We start from the raw sequence: 16,801 nt of genomic DNA, 5'->3' as shown, positions 1-16,801 counted from the left end.
CCAACATGAAGTTTGTGGTGGCAATGTGTTGATTTCAGCCTGAGCCAGAACCTTTTTATGACACGTCACAGACTCCTGTGAGTTTTTGTGGAAACACTAAACACACCTTTGACCTCCACCAACACAAACAGCTGCACTAAGAAACAAACAGCGCCTGATATATATGGATGTGATTAATCTGAGAGACCATTATTGTTTCAAAGACCAACAAAACTCAGTGAAACTGTGCGTTTACACAAAGGCTGAAATGTACATGTGTGTTATTATTTCAGATTCATGCACTGAGCTCTAAATCTGTCATTAAAGTGTTCACATGTAAACCAGGCTGTTTGTATCACTGCACACTTTACTCAGAAACACATGCAGACACGTTCTTCTGCAAATGAAAGAAGGAAACAGAAGTGGTGCTTTATGTTTATCTCAGCTCTACAATCAGGAATGACAAAGAAATAAAGGACAAATGATCCCATCAGGAAGAAGAAATGATTAACTACACATGAAATCAAACACTGTGAACTCTGGACTCTGACTTCAGATCAGAAATAGATGAAGGTTTTATGACAGTCAGAGAAATCAAACTAAAGTAAAACAAGAAAACAACTTAAATAGCACCAACCAAACAAGACGAGAACTAAACACGATCCAGACGCACACTGAGGAGGCAGTACCAACACACAACTGTCTCATTCTAGCTTAAAATTTCTGTTTCATGACCCGTCACAGTACCACGCTGGCATTCACGGTGTTCCTGAGAGCACACCATTCTTTCACAAACATTTGTAGAGGCAGTCTGCATGCATATTTTACACACCTGTGATCATGAAAGTGATGGAACACCTGACCTGATTCAATGATCCGGATGGGTGATTGAAGCTTTTGTATATGACTTTGCGGTCCATGTTCACTGAGTATTAGTGGTATCTAGTGGACATTTGAAGACACTACGAACTGATCTCAGACTATTTTGAAATAAATCAAGTATATTTAAATACAGCACAATCACAGAAACTGTGTAAGTGGACAGTAATAACAAAATTAAGGAAAACACAAAAGTGGAAGTGACACAACTGTGAAGTTTTATATATACACTCAACAAAAATATAAACGCAACACCTTTGTTACTGCTCCCATTCCCCATGGGATGGATGTAGAGACCTAAAATTCATTCCAGATACACAATATAACCATCCCTCCCAAACAGTGGTCACAAATCAGTCCAAATGTGTGGTAGTGGGCACATCTGCTATATTGAGATAATCCATCCCACCTCACAGGTGTGCCACATCAGGATGCTGATCTGACATCATGAGTAGTGCACAGGTGTACCTCAGACTGCCCACAACAAAAGGCCACCCTGGAATGTGCAGTTTTGTCTCACAGCAAAATGCCACAGATGCCACAAGCAATGAGGGAGCGTGCAATTGGCATGCTGACAGCAGGAATGTCAACCAGATCTGGTGAATGGAAAGCACGTGAATGGAAGCATTTTACTGGATGGACTCGGAGTTTTGTGCTTTAAAAGCTTGAAAGCAGCAACAAGGAGCTGATGGCTTTGGTAGCAGCTGGAAGAAAAACAACATTAGAAAATATGATGGTGTGGTCTCAGCACTGCATACCAGAAAGTAATAATTCCAGCATATGTAACTGTTGTAGTTCCACGTTGTAGGGCTGCTGCTACCTTACACAGGTTACATATCGCAGACATCTCTGCTGTAATTACACGGCAGCACAGCTGGAATCAAAGACGAGCTTTATACTTCTGTTTCCGGCACAGCTCACTGTTACACATCTGTTACATTGTTACCCTTTACAGGTGTGAATGCAGCACTGTGAGATGTAAAAATATAAACTGAATGCAACATTGAAAAAGACCAAATTTACAGTTGAGTGTTGAATGAAATAAGCTCTATACAAAGAATCTTTGAATGGCAGAGGTGTGTGCATGTACCACAGAGCCATGGCTCCGAGTCTGACAGCGTCTGAATGTGAGCACCGCCCTACAAACATGCTTTGAGTAAATGGTAACCCTAAGTCCTGAAAATAAAGTGACCATTCATTGGACTGATAGGGATCAGCCTCTGCTGTTACCATTCTTTTCTTCTAATAATGTCATGGAGGTTGAGAGTTAGGACCCAAGATGCAGGCACAGCTGAGATACAAGTGAGTTTTATTCATAAGGTGGTGACAGACGAACCAGCAACAAGCACGAGATGACACACACTATAAAAACACAGACAGGAACATGAGGAAATGTGCAACAGGTGCCAACACAGCTGGAACTGATTGGGCACAACGAGACAAGGAAGCAAAGCAGAATACACTGAGGTAAGACACAGACCTTCAAAGTAAAACAGGAAATACACAGAGACGCAGACTGTAGGGGGAGAGAGAACACTGAGGAGCATCAGGGAGAGCACAGACATGATGGGCTGGGGAAACATGGAATAAAGCACAAGGAGTGTAAACAGGAACCAGAACTCTACACACAGGGAGACACAGGGCGTAAAGACACGAGGGGAAAGGCAATAAACTAAACTGAACAACTTATGAACCATAGAATAACTCCTAGAATAACAAATGAACTCAACATGATAAAGAAACACGAGAAATCAGGGAACACTGGGTCTAAATGACCCAGGACCATGACAAATAATTCTCCTTTGCCTTGTTGTTTCATATCATCCTGTTGATCTTCTCATGGCTAGTTTTGAACTGCTCTGTAACAGAAATGGAAAAAGCACCTGTGAACAAGCAGTTAGAGCTTATAGAAGTCCAGTCTAATGGCACACTAAAGGTAAAGTACCACTCTGTGGGGCCTACACAGTTCCCCCACTCCATCCCTACAAATGCTTAGGGATGGGAATCGAGAGTCCCAGTAATCCAATTGGACCTTATCAGTTATTGATTTCAGTTTTAGTTTCTGTGTCAAAGGAGGAAAACCCAAACTGTTGCTGTTTTACCTTAGAGTAATTAAGTAACGTACTGTGTTACTTTCAAGAAAAGTCTTCTGTGTATTAGGTGTAATAATGTTTTTAACTTACTTTTTTTGAGTAAACACTCATCACAACAAAGATGGGAAACACCTCCCACATGCACAAACATTTGGCCCACAGCATGTATTTAATATGCATGAATGTAATGTCTTTGATAAGCTGCTTTGACATGGTGGTGACTCTCAAAGTGGAGCCAATGAGAATCGATAAGGAATTTGAATCACTAAATTCTCATCAGTTCCCGTCCTTACAAACAATCCAAACAATCCATCATACTGAGTCAAAGTGATCGCAGGTCAGCTTTGTTGGAGATGAGCCTTCAAAGTGGAACATGTGGACTGTTCCTTTATTACTACCACTGAAGGCCACGCCCCTCTGGTCATGTGATCATGTGGTTTGTAGGAACGCTCCTCTTCCTCAGAGGATCCACCTGTGCTTCCTCTCCTCTCTCCTCCACCTGTTACAGTGAGGGAACGTCCTCCATGATGGAGGAGCTGCTGGAAAGTGCTGAGAGTTTCCTCCAGAGTGAGACCTCTGTCACAGTTCAGAGGATCTACGGCAGCAGAGACCTTCATGGACACTAAAAGTCTCAAACACACAACAACAACATCACACTGACTCCACTCTGACATCACTGATCAATAATCAAAGAACACACAGATCAAACTGATTGATCAGCCATCAGAGGAGTCGGATCAATGGAGCTGCTTCTGCTCCTGATGTCCCCTGTTTGATCCTGGACCTGAACTCTCCCTGCAGAGGAGACACAAGACAGTCAGACACACAAAACTCGCTTCCTTCCTCAGACATAATCAGTGAAAACTGGTCCAGTGAGGTCCTGCAGAGAGTTTTCAATAACACAGGAGATGTGCTAACTCCAGAGTTCGGGGAAGCCCAGATGACAGTGAGCTGGGTTGAGCCACAGTCTGAGGAGCAGAGCACAGAAGCACTATTGACCATCATCCTGCTGGTCTATGCACACTTAATCTACTTCATCACTGTGTCATTCTCCTTATTCAACAGTCTTTGTTTGGTTATAGTTCATAGTTTTGATGCATGATTCATAGAGTTATGATGTCTTTGTGTTTCCCTGGTGAGTATTAATAACAGGTAGAACCTTAGATTTCTGAAACAATTAAAATATTCAGTAGGCGTTAAAGTAAAATCCTAAAACAGGACACCTACACTGCATTACTGTTTGTACACAGACTGAGCGGATGTTTGAATTCAGGTTTTATATTTCCTCTTTACTCTCAAACCTTCTTTTTTTTTTTTGTCATTTTGCCATAAAAAAAGGCAGGTAATGTTTTTATTTTTTTAAATACTCAATGTTTGGGTTTTAATTTTAAAAGCCTACAAATATTGTACTTGATAATAAAATCATGACTTACATCGATAACAAATTAAAGCTGAGTTACATTTTACACACATTAAAAGCAAATAAAATATATAAGTAATATATATTTGTTTTGAAATTCAGTTTCACATATTTATAGACATAGAACAGCTTGGAGAATAAGTGCTGCACTGAAAATTACTATGCTGTTATATTAATTATGTTTTAACAAAGCAAGCAGAACTAAAACACACACACACACACACACACACACACACACACACACAAACAACCTCTGAATAACTGAAAGACAGTAAAATGATTTTCTTTTGGTCATTTCTCTAAGTCTAAATGAGCTTCAGTCTGGAGAAAATAAAAGACTGCATTCAAAATGCAATGACTGTTGCAGACTGTTTAACAGGATGGCAGGGGTCCTATAATAGTATAGACATCCAGCTCATGAGACAATAGGTCCCATGATTGCAGTGCATTATGAGTAGCTACCAAAGAATATGAGACCATTTTATAGGACCAGATGTATCCTATGGTCCAAACAGTATTCCCTCATTATGGCCCAATATTGTTTGATGCTAATATGTCCCTTCACACCGCTAGACAAATTCTAAAGTGGTTTAATAAACACTGGGATGCAGTCAAATTGCTTTTAAAGCCCCATTAATATAAGCATCATTACAATTTTATGTGAATGCTAGTGGGAAGCAGATTAATGCCATCTTTGTTGTTGAAAAACATAACAAACAAGCAGGAAAATAACAACAAGCTAAAATGATATTTTCAGTTTGATAATTTGTTTAATATTCCAGCTTGCGAGTACTCTTCTTCTTCTTCTTCTTCTTCTTCTTCTTTTGCAAACAAACCGATAGGGAATGGACTGTGACAGTCTACATAAGACGTTTAAAATGTATGGACTTAAAGGAACTTCAGTTTTTAACTAATAGTATAAGGGAACTTTGCATGCTACCCTGTGATAATGGCTTGCAACAGGCAAAGAAAATATTATGGGGGAAAAAAGATTCTATCAAAACCACAGTACAGCTCAATGAAGCCGAATGATCTCTCTCAAGCTCGACTGGATAAAGTCAAACGCCTTGGTTGTGGACATCAATCCTGTTTATGACTGTTAGGCTGGAGGATGTTTTCCAGCTCTGCTGTTCAACACAGACCCTTACAGCAAAATCTCTCAAACCTTCGAACAGCAGCGAGTCTGCAGCTGAGACAACAACAACTCAAACTGCTGGTTATTTTCAGAGTTTTGTTTTAAAATCACTTGGAACCGTCATGTTTTCAGTGATTCTTTTATTTCCAGCATGTTTTAAAAGCATCACAGATCCTGTGCTGGCGGAATATGTTCTATATGTGCAGGTTCAGCCATACTTTACTGAAACCACTGAGCGAAGCACAAACTGTGCATCGCCTTGTCACAACTATGTGTTTATTAATTTAAGGTTTTTGAAACTGTACACAGGTTTTTATTTCTTTTAGCTGTTGCTAAATCTCTATTACACTGATGGAACTGGATGCTGACCTTGCTTTGTAGTACAGGACCCAGGAAGATATAATATCAGCAAAGTTCATCACAGTCAGGATTTATTGACCTTAGTGAAATGTAAAATCCCATACTGAGTATGTTTACTGTGGTTATCTGTGGTTTAACTTTCTCTGTTGGGCTTCTGCCTAAACTGAGTACACTTAAACTCTAATGTTTAGCACCCATAGCCTAAAAAACGAGCAGCACCAGCTGAGGCTTGTCAGCTCAGGTGAAAGGATTACAAAACCACCCCATCTACAGGAGCTCTACACCAAATGGTGGTGAACGAGAGTCATGAGCCCTCATAGGAAGCCCAGTCACACCAAAAACAGAACATCTTCTGATGGGCAAGACAGAAAACGAGCCGGAGCTTCTAACCTCATATCATCATACTGAAAAATACCAGCACTAAAGCCCCTCCCTCACTACTCAAATACTGACTCATGAACATCTGTCGTTATTGCTCTGTTAATGCTAATTTTTCTATGGTTGCATTTCTTTCTTTAATTATTCTGAAATCGTAACAGCCATTTAACGGTGCATTAACTTACATATCAGAGTAAAGACACAAACAAACCTGTGACTGTGAGCAGCACTGTTTGTTTCCTCCAGATGTCCCCACTGATGACCACACAGCTGTATTCTCCACTGTCTCTCTCTGTGGGCTGTTTCAGGGTCAGACTGAGGTCTCCAGTTTTCAGCAGGTCTTCATTCACTCTTGTTCGGTCTCTGTAAACCTGGTGCTGTTTGTGAGGCTGGTCAGATCCACTCTGACACATGTGCACCATCATGTATTCTGGTTTATATCGTTCCCACTTCACTGTGGCCTTTTCAGGAAGCTCAGCTGTTGTTTGGAAAGGCAGCTTTGCAAACTCCACCCCCTCCTCTACGTCTACATGACAGTCTGAGTGGACAAAAAAGACAACACACACAACATGACCTCTATAGAAGGCAACAGATGGTTTTCACAGTTTCACAGTTGTAGAGAAATCTTTAGAACAGAAGCAGATCTCAGAATAAAAAATAAAAGAGGCAGAAATCTTTTTAATTCAGTTCAAATCCAGTCTTTAAAAAAAAAACACCCTTGTGTCCTGAATGCTAACTGACAGCCGATTTAATGGGAGAGAGACTTTACAACTAATATGTTCAGATTAGTTGAACATATTAGTTGTTCTTTACGAGGCCACAAAGTGAAGCAGACAGGCAGTGGAAGTTCATATTCATTTACAACTAAACGTTGTCTTCCACTTTTAGAAACTCTGGGAATCACATGTTAGCCTGCTGGTATGGTCCCTGCACTGGGCAATGTGTTTTGTTTTGGGGGTTTTTATGTGTTGTCTCTCGCTCCTCTGCCTGGGCGGTGCTCATCAGGGGCTCGCGCCTCTGGCCCACACACCTGTTCTCAATCACTGATTTTCAGGATCCTGAGCTGTATTTAAGAGAGCGGTTCTGTGCTACTCATCGCTGGACCGTTGACTAGTCTGCATCTACCCCGGACCGGTCCCCATAAACCTGAGTGTGGTAATACGATACTGTAAGGTTTCGAAGATATAATGGAGCCTGATCATTCATGAACACACCTGCCTCCATTTCCCAACACTGACTGAAAGGTTACACGCAGAAACAGGTAATGCTATCAAAAGTAATTATTGTATCCAAAACCACGTTTCTGAGAGTGTGAGGTCCAAATGTAATAACTTCAGTTTCTCTGAATTTGTAAACAGGAAGAGGTCATCCAGGCCTTCATGACCTTTATGCAGTGTTTTATAATATTTCTTAGGGGTGGGATGCGTGACATAAACAGTGTTGATTCCACCACACACTTTAATGTGTGAAGAAGACTGCTCACACACATGGACATATTGGAATCTGTCAGAAGTCTATAATTTAAACTATATCCTGTCATGGTCCAGGTGAGTGGCATGCTTGTTTGCTGTGCTCTAGGGCTCCTCCTCTGGGTGGAGACCTTCATTCCACCTGGGAGCTGCACCTGAGGCTGATTATGTCGGCAATATTTAAGACCAGCGCTCACAACCACTCGTCGCCTGAACGTCTGCTAATCACCATTAGTGCTAATCCGTTCATGTCTGTTGCCGATTGTTAGTATTTGTGCTAATCTTTTGCTCTGTCTTCAGCTAAATCCACAGACCACGCCTGCAAACTGTCACCGCTTACACAGTCTGGTTGCTGGTCACTTTTGCCAACCATTTTGTGTCAGTCATAGCAGTCCCAGCTCACAGTGTGTGCATCTGCCCTAACCTTTGTATATACTCCCCCAGCCCAAGTGTTTTTAATCACAGTTTTCACTCAGTCACTATTTCACTCCACCTGTATATAGCCACTAAACTCCATATTAGTGTGTATTCACGTTTTTTTCACTTGTTGTAATAAATTCTTGCCACGTTCATCTGGTGTCGGTGTTTAATCTGTTTGAGTCCAATCCGCCCTGCACAGCCCGCGCCGTGACAATTTCCTTTAATACAAATGTTGCATTCTAGCATCTGTAATCTAATGCTGTGGTCGGCAGCATCAGTTGCTACGATAAGGACCAGCACAGAGATGACTCCACTTTCAGAAACTATAATAAGATCATTTTTATCTTTCACCAGTGCTGCTTTGGTGCTGTGATGAACTTTAAATACAGACTGAAACTCTTAAAACAAACCACCTTCTACAAATGATCACACGCTGATTTATAATCACTTAAGGAGTTTAGGAAAAAAACTGAAAGCTCAAATTTGATCTATGATCATTCTGTCTCAGCTACACCTGTCGCTCAAACAAACACAAATCTTTACCTGAACATCAGAGGAAAAAAATCCACAGGAGAGAAGCACTGCTAATAGAAATTATAGTGATGTGAAAAACTGTTTGACCCCTACTGATGTCCCACTGTCACCCTGTGTTCACACTTAAAAGTTTCACTTCATCAAACATATTTTAACCCTCTCCAGGCCGGCGTTGCAGATTTGCAACAAGTAAAGGCTCACACCCCGATTACCCACATGCATATTTTATGAGTTGTTTTACTCAGAAGTACCACTGCATGTATTCTTTTGTGCATCAGCAACAAAAACTTAATTTGAGCCTGAGAGGGTTAATATATTTGATATACTTAATACCACTTTTAAATCGCATCTTAAAACTCATGTATTCAAAATTGCATACCCTTCATTATGATTTTCTTGTACTAATGTAAAGTGACCTTGAGGGTCTTTAATAAAATAAAATGTATTATGATATTATGTGATAGTGAAGCCCGAGATATCCAAACTTGCCTTAACTAACATGAAAATAAACATAATTAAGTGTTTTTCATAACTTTTGATGAGTCATTAAAGCACAGCGGAGGAATTTTGCTTCACTACCTGCAGAATTACTGTACGCGTACTGTAATCGGATTACAGTAACGCGCTACTCTCTGAGACTGGAGTCAACTAGGGCACTCCAGTACCTCCATTTTGGTCTTTCTGAGTTGTTCAGAGCTGAACTTCCTGCTGTGTTCTGGATGTCTGACTGCTGCTGAGTTCTCTTAGTTAAACGCTGTTAGACTGATGCAGATGTAAGAGGACTCAAACCTTACAAAACGTCCAGCTTTGGTCTCATCAGCGTATTCCTCTACCGAGTTTGATGTTTCACAGAAAATGTGATGCAAACCTTTTTCTTTTTGCTCAGCAGTGGTTTTTATCTTGAAATGCTGCCATGCAGGCCATTTTTGCTCAATCTCTTTCTTATAGTGGGGTCATGAACTCTGACCTCACCTTTGGGAAGTGAGGCCTGCAGTTCTTTGGAGTTAATGAGCTGTTGAGCTTTTGGGGTCACTTTGGCCGGCTCATAGGAAGGTTCACCATGTTCCACAGTTTCTCCTTTTGTGGATAATATCTGTGGTTTGTGGTAAATAGTGACCTGATGTGTTGCTTTTCAGGTCTGTTTTCAGATGATTTCTATTTAGTGAATTTCTTGATTCTGGCAATAATGTGGCCACTCCTGAGTGTGGATAGTGAAAGTGAACTCAGCTTTCCAAACATGTGTTTTCATACAGGTGGGTTTGGATCATCTTTTGCCCAAAATAAATGAAATCATCATTTAAAAACTGTGTTTTGTATTTAGTCAACTTATCCTTATCTAATATTATAAACTGATTATCTGAGTGGGGCGAACATGCAATATGGAAAAATAATCAAGAAGAGGAACGAGTTTTTTCACAGCACAATAACCAAACTTTAACGTCTCTGCTTTCATGAGTTTGTCTCAACAAAAAAGTGTTAAAGATTTTTTGTAAGATATTTTTTAGCATACATTTTTGAGGTAGCATTTTAAAATGCTACCATCAGTCAGCTCCCTTTGGCCCCAAACTCAATCAGAGACATTTCAGTGGGAAACCGCTTTCACCCTCAGGCAGCTTTAAATGAATATAGTAGAAATCATTTAACAGCAGGCCTCACAGTAAGAAGGTCCTGAGTTTGATTCCACTCCCATGTCCGCGTGGGTTCTCTCCGGGTTCCTCCATGCAGTTAGTGCCGTTAGATCATTGGTCATTCTAAACTGCTCAAAGGTGTGAGTGTGAGTGCGAATGAACGTCTGTCTGTCTCTATGTGTTAGGTGACCTGTCCGCTCTGTGGTAGCTGGATGGTCTCCAACCCCCCATAACCCTGACAAGGATAAGAGAATGAACGGGTGGATACTAATACAAAATACACTACTGACTGGAAGCAGAAAATTAGATGATGCAAACCTCTGACCTGTATCTACAGCACTGACCTCTGACTTTCAGCTGCACTTCCTTCTTCAGCAGGATGTTTCCCTCCCTGTAGACGGTGCAGGTGTAGACTTGTGTGTCTCCATCTGTGGGGTGTTTCAGGGTCAGACTGAGGTCTCCAGTTTTCAGCAGGTCTTCATTCATCTCCGTTCGGCCTCTGTAAGCCTGGTCCTGTTCTTCAGGCTGGTCAGAGCCGTTCTCATACACGTGGACCTTTCCGTATTTACCCTTCCACTCCACTTTAGCGTCTTCAGGCAGGTTTCCTGTGGTTTTAAAAGGCAGCTTGACAGGCTCCACCCCTGAATCCACCTCCAGTTTTTGGACTGAGAAGACAGAAAAGCACAAACTTATAACTTAAACATGACAACAGTTTAAGCTGTTTTGGAGAGGTTTCATGTTTGGAAAATGCTATTGTCTGCTGGCGGGAATGAAGGAGACAACGAGTCTCTTGATTGCACTATTAGTTATGTTTCTTTCTTTAATTAATCTGCAGATGAACTCGTAACAACCATTTAACGGTGCATTAACTTACATATCAGAGTAAAGACACAAACAAACCTGTGACTGTGAGCAGCACTGTTTTCTTCCTCCAGATGTCCCCACTGATGACCACACAGCTGTATTCTCCACTGTCTCTCTCTGTGGGCTGTTTCAGGGTCAGACTGAGGTCTCCAGTTTTCAGCAGGTCTTCATTCACTCTTGTTCGGTCTCTGTAAACCTGGTGCTGTTTGTCAGGCTGGTCAGACCCACTCTGACGCATGTGCACCATCATGTATTCTGGTTTATATCGTTCCCACTTCACTGTGGCCTTTTCAGGAAGCTCAGCTGTGGTTTGGAAAGGCAGCTTTGCAGACTCCACCCCCTCCTCTACATCTACATGACAGTCTGAGGGGATGAGAAATATACAGCATGACCTCTTGTGACCTTGTGCTGCTTAGTTTCGACAGTTTAACAGATGCAGAAAAAGCTAAAGAAAAATGTTGCAGTCATTGCAGGAGCTCCTATAAAACTGGCCTCATGTGGGTCTCTCCTGCCTTTGATACCACCCTGTTTTGTTCAGCTGACTTTAATCAGCAATTAGAGCTACTTAAGACTAAAGAAAGGTGAGCTCTAGTGCCAAAGAGGATCTGAGGATTCAGGAATGACGGACGATTAACAGCCAGGAGGTGGCAGTAATGCAACAGTTTTGGATGCAAGCTGCCGTTAAACTGAAGAAGAAGAAGAAGAAGCTCTAGTGCCAGGCATCCTTGTTGGTTTTGTAGCTGGTGTGAGTGTGCAGTGGCACTTTTAGGGAAACAAAACAAGTGTGGCCTTTCTGTGATCTCAGAAAATGGAAGCTTGGAATTGGCAATATTTCATTTTTGAATATTTCACTTGTAGGTGTCTAGAATAATGTTACCTTGGAAAATACAACTTCCCAGTTAAGTTAGGTGAGTGTCTGTCTGAGTTTAAGTTCTTACTTCAAGCACTATTTGCATAGATAAGATAAGATAAACCTTTATCAGTCCCAGTATGGTCACGGCACAAAGCGGACAATACAAAGTTAAGGGCAGCAAAAATTACGAAAAACAGTAGAATAGAATAAAATAAAATAAAATGCTGTACAAAAGAGAATAAAATTGTTTAGCCTTATTTTCAGAGTAATCTGGGGTGGGGATAAGTTCTCTGTTGGGGACAGGAAATTGAGGGCTCTTGTCACTGAAGAACTTTTTGCCAAATGTGAAGGTTGGCAGGCAACTGTGAAGGGGGCTCAAGTCACTTTGCTCTTCTTTAAATAATCATTTATTTTCCTCCCACACAGCATATACAGTGCAATACAAATACACGTATTCTTCTTTTTTATTACTAAGTTATTATACTGTGTTGTGTTGCGTTGTGATGTGTCGTATCGTGTTGTGTTGTGCGACTGTGCAATGACAATAAAGAGTTATCTTCTTATCTTCATATTAATTTAGGGCCACTTTAAAATTCCATAATCAGTCAGTTCACTTTGGCTCCTTCACTGGGAACCAGTTTTGCCTTCAGTTAGCTTTTTATTTCTACTCATCACAACTACTTAGAAAGCAAAATTCAAACCTCAGACCTGTAGCTACACCACTGACCTCTGACTTTCAGCTCCACTTCTTTCTTCATCAGGATGTTTCCCTCCCTGCTGTAGACGGTGCAGGTGTAGGTGGAGTTGTCTCTCTCTGTGGGGTATTTCAGGGTCAGACTGAGGTCTCCAGGTTTCAGCAGGTCTTTTTTCATCTTCGTTCGGCCTCTGTAATCCTGTTCCTGTTCTTCAGGCCGGTCAGAGCCGTTCTCATACACGTGGACCTTTCCATATTTGTCCTTCCACACCACCTTGATGTCTTTAGACACTTGAACTAAGGTTTTGCAGGTCAGCTGGACAGACTCCCTGCCTGAATCCACCTCCACCTTGTGAACTGAGAGAAACAAAGCACAACACGATGACATGAGCAGCAGCATTGAGAATGTTTTATTTGACTGGATAACTTTTCCAGTAAAATCCATTCTGACTGGACACATTTGATGACGATGAGCAGAAGCAGGCAGAGAGAAGAAAACGCTCTTATTTTTATTTGTGGGTAATTGACACCTGATGGGATGGGACTACACTGTTAAAGCTAATAATATAAAAATGACAACAGTCACCTGTTCAAACTGGTTACATCTGTTAGATTCTTTGACATTTAACTAATCAGATCATTTTAAATAAACACTGACCTTTGACCTATATCTACAGAACTGACCTCTGACAGTGAGCAGCACTTCCTTCTTCATCAGGATGTTTCCCTGCTGATTGTAGAGGGTACAAGTGTAGGTGTTTGTGTCGCTCTCTGTGGGGTGTTTCAGGGTCAGACTGAGGTCTCCAGTTTTCAGCAGGTCTTCATTCATCTTCGTTCGGTCTCTGTAATCCTGGTGCTGTTCTTCAGGCTGGTCAGAGCCGTTCTCATACACGTGGACCTTCCTGTTTTTCATGTCCTTCCACTCCACTTTAGCGTCTTTAGGCAGGAAAACTGTGGTTTTGCAGATCAGCTGGACAGACTCCACCCCTGAATCCACCTCCACCTTATCACCTGAGATGACAACAAAGTATCTTTTACTAGAGCAATGTTATTCTCCCAGTGTAATGGAACATGCCTGTATTATGTATTTTGTATTCCTTTTCTTTGTACAGTTGTACAAAAAGAGAGAGAGAATTTATTTCCATCGTTGAATCACAACAAGCAGCCTGTTTCTTTGACGATAAGGTGCTGGGAACAATAGCTAAAATTATGTTGTCTCTAAACAAACTTTAGTGAGGACAGCATGAGCACTAAAATGATTTTTGTTGACTGGATAAGTTAAAATATTTCCAGTAAAATCAGTTCTGACTGGTTCCAGTCTCAGAAATGACCGACTATAGATGGGACATGAAAAAGTCTGTGTATTGAAGGAACGGAGGAGCTTTGAGCCAACTGATACTTGGCACACTATTACAATCTGACCTTTGACCTGTATCTACAGAACTGACCTCTGACAGTGAGCAGCACTTCCTTCTTCATCAGAATCTTTTGCCTCCGGCTGTAGACGGTGCAGGTGTAGGTGTCACTCTCTTTGGGGGTTTTCAGGGTCAGACTGAGGTCTCTAGCTTTCAGCCATTTCCTCTTCATCTCCGTTCGGTCTCTGTAAACCTGGTGCTGTTCTCCAGGCTGGTCAGAGCCGTTCTCATACACGTGGACCTTCCTGTCTTTCATGTCCTTCCACTCCACTTTAGCGTCTTTAGACAGGCAAACTGTGGTTTTGCAGGGCAGCTGGACAGACTCCACCTCTGAATCCACCTCCACCTTGTAACCTTTGAGGACAACAAAGGACAACATGATGACGTCAGCAGCAGCTGTGAACAAGTTTGTGTGAGCCACAGTCAAGGAGCCACCAGAGGACACCTGCTAACCATCGGCATTATGGGTAGTGTAGTAGGAGACACTCACCTGACATGAAATACTGTCGGAAATAATATATGAGACCTCCAGAAACCCCAAGAAGAACCAGGAGAAACAGGAGCACAAGAACAGCTTTCGCCCAGGATGGAAATGGTTCTGTACAGAAACATAAAAATATGACCTCTGACCTGTATCTACATCTCTGACCTTTGACCTGTGGCATCATCACTGACCTTTGACCTTCAGCACTACTTTCTGTCTCAGGATGTCTTTGTCCCTGTAGATGGTGCAGATGTATCCTCCACCGTCTCTCTCTGTGGGGTATTTCAGGGTCAGACTGAGGTCTCCAGTTCTCAGCAGGTCTTTGTTCATCTTTGTGCGACCACAGTAAAGGTCATCCTGGTTCTTAAGGTGGTCACTTCTGTTTGGATACACATGGATCATCATGAGTTCTCGGTCAGAGCGAGTCCACTCCACTGTGGTGTCCTCAGGCAGGTCAGGTGTTGTTTTGCAGGGCAGGATGACGGAGTCTGAGCCTTCCTCCACTTTAACCACCACTTGCTGGTCTGTGAGGACAATAAACCACAACATCAGCTGCAGAAGCAGACAATAGGAGTCGTAGCACTGATCTAATCTGGGTATGTTTTGCCAATTGTGATTGTATACAAGAACCATACTTTTCAACAATAAAAGTTAAATAATAACTGCTTCCTGTTTCAAAGCTACATTTACTTTATTGCTCTTTTTCAGTGAACGTTAAAGATTTGAAGCACTGATGTCAAAGAGCCTGAAATTACAACAACCTTGACCTGAGGTCACTCTGCAACAATGCTATCTAAGCACTTGGTGACAGTGAGAAGGAAAAGTTCCTTTTAACAGGAAAAAAGCTTAAATATTTATATTTTATGTGACCACCCATAAAACTTAAATTCTGTTTCTTTGCTTTACTTTTTCCTACTGAAAACGTCATCAGTGCAGGCTCTGCACACGAACAAACAAATACAAATCATCTTTTTATGGGAATTTGAATCCAATATTCCTGAGAGTTTCCTTCTCTTTTTGGTGAACAGGGCCTCAAATGAAAACCACATTTTCTGAACTCAATGATCCGAACTCAAAATGGACCAATCTTTAGAACTAACGTTTGTCCAGAAAAGGTAAAAAATTATAATTCACAACAGTAAAGAGATATCATTAATGTGTCAAGCCCCAGCATGTTACAGTGCTTTAACTCGACATGACCGTGACTGTTAGACTGTTACGACTATCAGGACACTTTGGATGAACATTGATTTGTTTGATTTCTGCTGTTTCAGCTTCTTACAGGCAGAGTTTCACTGTACTGCTGACCTTTGACCTGCAGCTGTACATCTCCCACTCTAACTTTATTTCTTTCATTGCTGAGTGTGCAGGTGTATTTTCCGCTGTCAGTCAGCTGGAGGTTTCTCAGAGTGAGGCTGAAGTCTCCAGAGTCCAGAGCATCAGGCCTCATCGATGTGCGCCCGCTGTAACGCTGGTTTTGTCCTCTGAGATCATCGGTTTCTTCTTGTCTCACGTGGACAGATTGGGGATTGAGATCGTTGCGAGTCCATGTTACTGTGGGGTCCACAGGTGGTAAACCTGAGTACTGACAGGGCAGCAGGACAGATCTTTCCCCCTCATTCACCTCCACCAACACAGCCAGGGCATGCTGGGAAACTGAGGACATATAAACAGACAAACAAATTATCTGTGACCTGTGGATTACAGCAAGAAATCACAGCTTAATCTGAACATGTTTAATGTAGATGTATTCTGCTGTTAGTGTAGTTACACATGCTCATAGTTATAAGGGAAATGTTAATGAATGTTGTGATGCATTCACGGGAAAATTTCTGCTCAGTTCAAAGAGGACGGGAAGCACAAACCTGCACGATCTCCTCCTGCTGCACTTCAACACATTAAAGAGAGAGAGATGAAAGAAAAGCTGATGATGAGAGCAGAGAGAGGAAGGTGTACTTACCGTGCAGGAGGATCACAAACACCACAAATATCTTCATGTTCCTGTCAAACTCAGAGACTCTTTAAAAGCCCTTCAGGACATCAGCTCACAGCAGCTTCACTTTCCTCTGCTGATCATCTACTGACACTCTCACACTGCTTCACTGTCACAGCTCAGAGTTCAGCTTCACACTTTGTTAAAGCACATCTGTGGAATGAAGTCCGGCCGGCCACAGATCACTTCTGAGGAAAGAGGAG

General features: G+C 41.7%; 1 protein-coding gene across 3 annotated transcripts; it reads right to left on the bottom strand.

Annotated features, from left to right (window-relative positions):
* Window positions 1-3,273: 3,273 nt before the first annotated feature.
* On the bottom strand, window positions 3,274-16,602 carry LOC146673089 (uncharacterized). Of its 3 annotated transcripts, XM_085401436.1 has the most exons (11): window positions 16,566-16,602; window positions 15,914-16,261; window positions 14,797-15,129; window positions 14,612-14,719; window positions 14,155-14,475; window positions 13,391-13,717; window positions 12,740-13,063; window positions 11,196-11,522; window positions 10,640-10,960; window positions 6,456-6,782; window positions 3,274-3,746 (listed from the first exon to the last, which is right to left on the bottom strand). In XM_085401436.1, the coding sequence occupies exons 1-11, from the start codon at window positions 16,600-16,602 to the stop codon at window positions 3,655-3,657; spliced, it is 2,865 nt and encodes a 954-aa protein (XP_085257562.1). In that variant the 3' UTR covers window positions 3,274-3,654. The 3 variants fall into 3 exon arrangements, with proteins under 3 accessions (XP_085257562.1, XP_085257563.1, XP_085257564.1); XM_085401437.1 differs by lacking the exon at window positions 14,155-14,475; XM_085401438.1 differs by lacking the exons at window positions 11,196-11,522; window positions 12,740-13,063.
* Window positions 16,603-16,801: the final 199 nt, after the last annotated feature.

Source organism: Rhamphochromis longiceps, linkage group LG3 (assembly GCF_057381845.1).
Source record: "Rhamphochromis longiceps isolate RC_006_pf linkage group LG3, R_longiceps_female_GT1.1, whole genome shotgun sequence".
Taxonomy (NCBI): Eukaryota; Metazoa; Chordata; class Actinopteri; order Cichliformes; family Cichlidae; genus Rhamphochromis; species Rhamphochromis longiceps.
This window is presented reverse-complemented; position numbering and strand designations above follow the sequence as displayed.